At 32.2% G+C, this 9,525-nt stretch overlaps 1 protein-coding gene across 4 annotated transcripts in view; it reads left to right on the top strand.

The window, feature by feature from the left end:
* LOC106877480 (cadherin EGF LAG seven-pass G-type receptor 2) overlaps positions 1–9,525 on the top strand; it is a 301,895-nt gene that overhangs the window by 282,647 nt on the left and 9,723 nt on the right. For all 4 annotated transcript variants that reach the window (XM_014926392.2, XM_014926391.2, XM_014926390.2 and 1 more), the window contains one exon: positions 5,319–5,553. In XM_014926392.2, the coding sequence (XP_014781878.1) occupies positions 5,319–5,553 (235 nt within the window). The remainder of the gene's footprint in view (positions 1–5,318; positions 5,554–9,525) is intronic.

Here is a 9,525-nt window from a genome sequence, read left to right as displayed (position 1 = left end):
ATATATATATATATATATATTTGTAATTTCCTCATAAATAATACATATATTTTTCACATAATGATCTAACAACAGCATTAATTGTATATAAAAAATACATTGGAAAAGTCATTGATATTTACTTATACATACAAACACATTCATATACACACCTGCCAACTTTGATTATGTCACTAGGAAAAGGATCTATGTGATATTTAGGATATGTGGTATTTACAACCCTAGTAATGTTTGAAATCTTCTTCCAATGAATTATTGTGTTATTTTATTCATTATTTATTTTCTTTATCAAAAATAATATTAATTCTAGGGCTATTGTTTTCAGCATAAAGTTGAATAAAAAGGGAAAATATAGCTTTTACAATTCAGTTAAAACAATGCATATCAATGTCTTTTTTTTTAAACTCTAGTTTTGCTTCATATATTTTATATACAGTTATTGTTGTTGTTATCTGATCAATACTTGGAAAATATATACATAAGTCAAAACCTTCAGTATAACCTTAAAGAATTTGATGCAAAATGCTTCTGTTTACCTGAACAATGTTAGGACTCATCTAATCTATAAAAGAGTTGAGCAATAGGTTAGGATGGTTGTAAGGATGATTCTAATGAATATGATGATGATGATGATGGTGATGATCATGATGATCATGAGGATGATAGTAATGATGATGATGATTATGATGACAAAGATAAGTGGAGGTAATATATGTACTGTAACCAAGAAATGTTACTTTGTCTGGATATGTCAAAAAAAAAAATTTTTTAATATGTATTTTGGTACCAGTCACAAGAAAACAATGCATCATATAGTGCTGCAGAATTATTGTCATGTGAAATATTTCCTTATTCGATACAATTTCTTCTTTTTAATATAAGTTTTATATAATTTTATATTTTCATTTTTTTTTTTTGTATTATCTGTAATAACATAAAATATGATTCAGCTAAACAAGACATTATGTATATTCATATATGAGAAATTCATGTCCATTTATTATTATTATTATTATTATTATTATATGTATGTATGTATGTATGTATGTATGTATGTATGTATGTATGTATGTATGTATGTATGTATGTATGTAATAAGTATTCTTTTCAAGAATTTTACTATTTTGGATAATTGCATTATCTAGAAACACAAATCTCAATATAGCTACATTTAGATTTTTCTCATGCTTGTTACATTACTGTACATTATGTTAAATATCAATTTTATCTACATTGTTGTTGAGCAGCATCATAGATATATTTACTTACAAATCATTTCTAACTGAACCACCAGGATTCATAGAGCAGGAGCTCTATTCTGGTTTCTCAATTATAAAGCATATGATAGATAATTCTTCCTTTCAATAGGATGATAGACTATCATAAGCTAAGTGGCTTTTTATCCTGTAAGACCAGTTATTGAACTTAGTACTACAGACCAACAAGTTCCAGTTGTTTATTGTGGAGAACTATACCACACCATGGTACCTGTTTAGATTTAAATGAACTGAGCCACTGAGAGTTAAGAGTCCTTACTCTGGATAGAACAATAGTGACAGTGACATGAAACCCAATCATTAGTCTCTCAACTGCTTATCCGATACCCTAAATACAGAAGATATCTATTCATATTTTCATAGACAGAGCAAGGAATCACAGATAGTGGAACGGAGTCATTGAGGTGACATCCTAACCAGCTGAAAGGGTCCATTCATTTTCTGGTGTTATATTGCACTGCTGGTAAAGACATCTTTCTCACTGGCTCATTTCACCTGACAGTAAATAGGTTCAATAGCAGTAGTTCTCAACCCCCTTTTTTTTAACCTATGACTCTTTTAAAGCTACAATAATGCTATGAGCCCTACCAATTTTTTTTAAAATTCTATTTATCTCCAGAGTCTGCTGGTCAGATTCAGGCAGAATACAATATCAAAAATCAAGGATTGCTTTTGTTTTCAGGTTTCAATATAAAATTATTTTACTTTTGTTCTAACTAAATTATCTCTAATGTTACCTCTTACAAGGGGACTTCCTCAGGTTGAAAAAAACCCAAAAAAACTATTGTATAGGGGTGGCGGTGTGTGACTTAGTAGTGAAGGTGTTGCACTCATGATTGTAAGAGTGTGGTTTTTGATTCTTGGACTGGACGGTGCATTGTGTTGTTGTACCAGACACTTCATTTCATGTTCCCCCAGTTCACTCAGCTGGTGTGAGTAATCCTGCAATGGACCAACATCCTGTCCAGAGGGAGAATATATACACCACAGAATCTGGGAAACTGGCCCTTTAAACTTATGACTCGGGAAGGTTCTTTGATCCTTTGATTGTATAGGAGCATATTGATCACAGCTATAATCATCAGGTCCACTGTACTGGTGAGTTTTTGTTAGCTTGCAGTGCTGGACACTTTAAGTTCTCCTATGAAGACATTGGAGGGGAAAATGACAACTACCCGTAAAATTATTATCCAAGACACCAAATACCATACTTCAATGAATCCTTTCAGAGTTATGAATATGACCAATTGATAAAACAAAAATAGAAACGTCTTCTCCTTCCTTCCCTCCTTCTTTTGGCCCATAAATATTTACGATTTTCTAATTTCTACATTTTTTTATTGCTAACCATTTAAAATTTCAAAGATTGATATTTTAGAAGTTCCTTATGTTTGTGTGTGTGTGTGTGTGTGTGTGTGTGTGTGTGCGCGTGCGCGTGTGCGTGCATGCATGTGTGTGTGCATGTATGCACACACACACACTCACAGCTTTATATAATAGTTTTCTTTCTGTAATTCACATTTACCCATGCTTTCTTATCATGAAAATGTTTGGAAAATTTTCAAGATTCTCTATTGAAACAAAGAAAAGGATTACACTTCAGCAGTTTCAACAACTATGCACCTATTACTGTTATCACCACCACCACCACCACTGTCATCCTCATCAGCAGCAACACTTTCAACGTGATTGGCATGAAGTAGATTTTTTAGCATTTTAGACATGTTGAAAATTAAAAAATTGAATTCATTTCAGCTCATACATTCCAGTTCATTAAATCTTGTGACATGTGACATAACCCTTTCCTTCCCCACTCACGATACTCTTTGTGTCTCTTCACTTATTTCTGGTTGCTTCTGTCAATTGCTATGTTTACAATATTGTCTTAAAATGAGAGTTGTGCAAAAACAAAATAATATAATATAAATATGATTTTGAACAAAAAAGAATAAATAAATCGATAAATTACATTTTCAAAAAAGAAAAAAGAAATGAAAAAAGAAGTACTCTGAAGTTTTGGCGTTTCGTTGTTATTTTGCATGTATTTGTTGTAGCTTTTGTTTTTTTTACTCCTGTGTTTGTATTTGGGAAAGAAATCAAAATATGGACTCAAAAGGATTGATTCCACATCCCGTTTTATCTCAGAAGTTTCTAAGTTCTCTCTTTTTTTTTTTTTTTTTTCTTCTCTCTCCTAAACTGTAACTTTCTACTAATTAGCACCAACCATCCTGAGGCAGCAGATACTGAAGTGTTCATATTTAAATTAAAATGTTGATAAAAAATCTCATTGTATTATGAATAATGTTATGAAATTTCAATTGGTCAACACCAATGGTATACAATATCAATGTGTAAAGTTATAGACATTTTATTAAAACTTTCCAAAATTTTGATTGTATTAAGAAATATTTAAGTAAACTGAATGGAAATACTGTAAAAGATTAAGTTAATTGACACTTCTCATTCACAGTGTCAAGAAAAGAAATGTTCTTTTCATCTATGCAAATATAGGAATTGTTTGAAAGATAGTACACCATAGGACATTAATGAAGTGTATGTAGTTAAAAAAATTAAAGTTTACTACAATTGGCACTGTCATGCCATGAAAGAATGGATCTTTGTTTTTTTGTATTTTTTATGACATATTCATGTCAGTAACATCCATTAATTCCATTTAGGTTTTCTTTTAGCTGCAGATATAGTTTATGTTTTTCTATAATGAGCTATCGTCTATTGTATGTTAGCATTACCATATGAGCCCAGCCGTTTTACATTCTACAAGCTTTTTAAGAGCCATACTCTAATTATCCCTTCAAATCAAAGACAAATAGCATATACTACCTTTTATTCTGAGAATCACAATGTGGCATTCTCTTCCCTCTCATATACTTGTGGATTACAAGCTGTCGGCTCTTCAAGCTCTTTCTCAGTACCCTTCTGTCAAGAAAGCTTCCTCTCACCTAACAATGAGTATTTCTCTTTTTTTCTCATTTAAGAACTCATTTGAAGTATCAAATGTTCTGACTGATTAATGGTATCAGCTAATCCCATTATGAAAGTTGTTGGCCTTCCACCTAAATTAGAAACAATTAATATTGGAACATTGATTATATCATGTATGATAGATGACCTCCAAGATTGTTTATGGCATGTAGTCATGAGCTGACCAATTTTTATTATGCTAAGAGAATTGATAAAAATATATTCCATCACTTTACTGGGGATAGAACATACCATAATAAACAACAGGTAGATTTTTTCTAAGAAAAACAGTTTTAATTCTTAGTTAATTCATTAAAGGAAATGAATTAATACTCCAACTTAACATTTATACTTTCCTATAGAAAGAAAAATATATCTTTATCTTTTATCTTTCACTTGTTTCAGTCATTAGACTGCAGTCGTGCTAGGGCACTGCCTGTTCTTATCTAATATAACTATTCCTCATAATACCCAGTGGGAGAAATGTTATTTACTTTTGTTGGTACCATTATTCTAATGCTGAAGCTAATAAATTTCTTCAAGACATTCTTTTATAAGTACATTTGAAGTTGGAAAGAGAATACTCATGGTCTTTTTAAGTTCACTTCAAATAGGGTGAAGATATAACTTGATGAGATTTAACTCATTTAGTTGCGAAGAGAAAATATACTTAGTTCTAGGGAAATGCATGTGTAGAGATGTAGTGGATGGAAAGGTGATAAAACCTACCTGAAGACTTAGAGAAGAAAAAAAATCATCTTAAACTCAAATTTCACATTTTTGTTATTGCTTGTTTGTTGTTGTTGTTTTGTGTTATTCTGGTATTATTCTTTTCCAGATTAAAAAAAAAAAATCATTTGCTTATTTTATTTTTTTATTTTAACCTTTTTTTTAGAAAAAAAAAAGCAGTATCAGTTATCTAATTTAAACTCCAAACACCACTGAGAAACGCCTGCTTCATGTCTCTTTATTTTCTATGTTGTATACTTTCTTTTGCATGTTTGTTAATCATTTGTTTATGTAATTATTGTGAATGTCTTTGGTGTTTATTGTTCTTAGGAAGCCGCGACTACATTTCAAATGAGTACCGGACAACAGGTCCAATGGTTACTTTCAAAGATACTCCCTCAACAGAACCTTCCACTTTCAGAGATAGACTCCAAAATCCTCCCAGGAGTATACTGAGCTCTCCTCGAAAACCATCCAACCTGACATCACCTGATGAACTTCAGTTCAAAGATAGATCCAATATCCAAATTATTGCACACAATGGAAATCTCTCATCAGATTCTGAGTAAGTTCTAATCCAACACACCATTCTGTGAATATTGGGTGCACTCGCATAACTATGCACAAATAATATCCAAGCAGATATCCCTTGCTTATCTTGTTACCTGGTTTATTAACTGACACAGCTTACAACACTGCTTCTATAGAAACTAAATATGAACTTAATGGATCAGTAATATGTTTTCTACACTAACTTTACATAGTTTCTCAATACAATAATTGCCATAAGGAGTTACCCACCCATACTAACAGCTGCTGTTACCTCTAATGTTTGCTTAAAACTAATTTGTCTGCCAAAAATCAAAAGAATTTTCACCAAACCTTATTTTTCCTCCTTTTGAAAAAATATGGTAATTATGCTGTATAATTAATTACCTTCAGATTCTATAACTTAGATTTTGGGGGTTTATTAGTCATCACAAAAAGCATATATATCTTCTTCAATTTGTATGCACACATGCACACTTATATACATGCATGTAGATCCACATTTATATATATACAGCCTATCTTATTCACAGAATATAAGTTTGTGCTGCAAGAAAAGAGGAGTTTGGACATAACAAACAGAGCTATTTTTTTGTCAAGAGAATTCACAACTTACCATGGCATGTATACTGATTTTATTATAACTGTGTGTTTGCTGACACAAGCCTTCATCAGTTTTCTCAGATTCTTTTGTCACCATCACACACACACACACACACACACACACACACACACACACACACACACACACACACACAAAGTTAAGTCTAACTAATGTCATCACTTACATCAGTTGATATAAGTGCATAACATTCACACACAAAATCTAGCTCACTCTCAGACACACATAACTGTTTAAAATATAAAAGCAAGTCATTGAATATCCCTAAGGCACTTATGAAAAATTGCCACCAATGGTGATCTTTTTTCAAGAAAGAGTCACCTCCATTACAAAGATGATCCCTAAGATGTTGGCAGATTTCAAACAACAATTTTGTTTCTGCAGTTCTGTGAGTTGCTTTGAAACCCATCTGGCACAAACTTTACTAAAACTGAAAAGTCTGTTGTGAATGATGCAAAAGGTAAATACAAAAGAGATACATGCACTTAATGTAAAGAAGTTGCTGGTTAATAGTTTCTTTTGACAAAATACAAGTCCAGTTTACATAAGTGAATGAGTATAATTACTTGAATCATTCCCAAAATATGATTCATATTTACTTTAGCAAAACAATTTTCATGTCTCTGAAACCTCTGCCTCTAGTCATTCAGTCATTATATCAACTCAGACACTCTATTGTAGTCAATAATCAAATGTCCAAGTTTAGTTAATTGAAACTAATAGCAGCAATACTACAACTATTAGTTTAACATATTTAGGATTCAGAGACACTTCGTGATGATTAGAGATCAAAGTGATTGAAACATAGTTTTTTTAGTTTATCTTTAAAGCTATTTTGCCTAACACCTTGCTGGAGTACTGCTTTCATAGTGTAGATGTAGACACTAAATAAACTTACCATACTTAAAGATGAGGTTTATAGTTGCAAAAATTACAATAGTATCAATAAAGTTAGTCGTCTCAAATCATTGTTTTCATAACAGCTGGAACAGAAATAAAATAAACCAGACTCCTGGTTTGGAAATTAGATTGTAAAAAGAAAAAGTTAAAACTGATGTAGGATATTAATGAATTGATTAGAAAAGTTTGTATCCAATCCAATTAATGTCCCATTCAATCAGTGTCGAAATGAGAAAAAATAATTAAATCCTGTAAAGGTGAATTTTATCTTTGAAGTTAAAAGTAAGAAAACAATTGTATCCAGCTAACTTCTGCTCTGATCTTCCACTTATTTTTTCCAAGCTGCCAGTGTATTTATATTCATAACCACCCCATCTTTTTTCAGTTGTATTATGTCTAGGACTATAATATCTAATGAATCTTTAGATAATGTGCTCTTAGATACACTATGTCAGAAAAAAGATGGGTGTGGTCATTGTATGTTTGATCAAGATTAGGCCAACAAAGGCCATTAGCACAGTCTTTTCCAGATCAAATCAATTTTTGAAAAAACTACTTCTTTAGGCCCACAGCACTATATCATTACAGCCATTTTGATTGTAAATCTTGCTGATAACAAGTTAACCCTTTAACATATCACATCTGCTACTAATATTTTATAGTAGTTACTACTTCATATAATTATAGCAAGGATTGTTCTGTCAAAGAGCTACGAAGTGGTATTAAAAGGTTCTTGGACTAGTTATGTTTTATAAAAAATAACTTGTTTACCTAAGTTTTAAAATCATTTCCTTCAAAATAGTCACCTTGCACAGCAACACACTGGTCCCAGCATTCCTACCATTTTTGGAATCCGGTCTGGAAGTCATTTCCCACAAGCAAGCTGAGGACCTTCTGCAATTTGCTCTGGATCTCGACACTGGTGTTAAAATGGTGACCTTTGAGCTGCATCTTCATCTTGGAGAAGAGATGGAAGTCCACAGGTGTTAAATCTGGTGAATAGGGCGAGTGCAGAAGTGATACCATGCTGTTTTTAGTGAGAAACTCATGAGTGAGGAGAACTTGGTGAAGGATCAAATTCTTCATGCCCCACAGATCTAGTCACTTTCGCTGGATGTCCTGTCTCAAATGCTTTAAAACATTGCAGTAGAATTCTTGATTGATGGTCTGGCTTTGGGGGAAGAATTCTCAATGCACAATACCACATTTTGGGGTTGACACTCATGGCAGGTCTTTCAGATTGCTCATTATCTTGGCTCTTTGTTCCTGTCCATGACAAAATCGCAGACTACAGCATTCATGTCATCACAAAAACATATTTCACAACTTGTGAAGTAAACACAGTGATGTCACTCAACACACTGCCTCATGAAGGTCATTGCTAGCTCACACTGTGCATGCAACCATGTGCTGCCATCTGTTGGCATGCTACAGACCTAGTCTGGGAACCTTTTGATACCACCTTGTAAAATTAAGATCTTATTTCAGCCCCTTTCACTATGAGCTAGCTCAAAGGTGGCAAGCTAACAGAATCATCAGCATGCCGGGCAGACAATACTTAGTGGCATTTTGTCTATCTTTATGTTCTGAATTCAAATTCCACCAAGGTTGACTTTGCCTTTCATCCTTTTGGGGATCAATAAAATAAGGGGTCAATGTAATTGACATATCCCCTTCCCTTAAATTGCTGGCCATGTACCAAAATTTGAAACCAGTATTAACTACCTTGAGATTGCAACTAGTTCTATGATACAGAACTTATCAGTATGAAGAGTCCTTATTTAAATGTTATCTAAAAACCTTTTTGTTCAGCTGTGTTCCAAACATCAGTCTGATGAAAACAAAATCATTTTATCAATCTTTTTATATTCTTCCAAATTAATAATTATTTTCAAAATGGATTACAGCACATAGGTAGTGTAGTTTGTTAGTATTATGGCTGAGAAAGGTTAAAATACAAGGAAGAAAGTTTTTGCTCTATTGAACCAAAACTTTGTGTTGTTGGTAGTTCTACTGAAATAAATGGAATTCACTTCTACAGCAACATTGGATCAGATTCTGAAGGTTTTGTTGCACAAAGTTTGCTATTTGTAAAGTCATCCTAAAGATTATTATATTATTACAATGCAGTGTATAAAAGTACTATATATTGATACACACACACACACACATGCATGCATATATATAGACACACACACATGCATACATATATATATATACACACACACATGCATACATATATATGCACACATATATACATACATATATATATAGACATATACATATGTATACACACACATATATACATACATACATATACATACATGTACACATATATATACATTCATATATACATACACACACACATATATATATACATATATATATACATATATATACATACATACATACATACATACATACATACATACATATACACATATATCGTTGCTATATATATATGTA

This window comes from Octopus bimaculoides, chromosome 11 (assembly GCF_001194135.2).
Source record: "Octopus bimaculoides isolate UCB-OBI-ISO-001 chromosome 11, ASM119413v2, whole genome shotgun sequence".
NCBI classification, from domain to species: Eukaryota; Metazoa; Mollusca; class Cephalopoda; order Octopoda; family Octopodidae; genus Octopus; species Octopus bimaculoides.
Note: the sequence above shows the minus strand (reverse complement) of the source record. Positions and strands in the feature narration are given on the sequence as shown.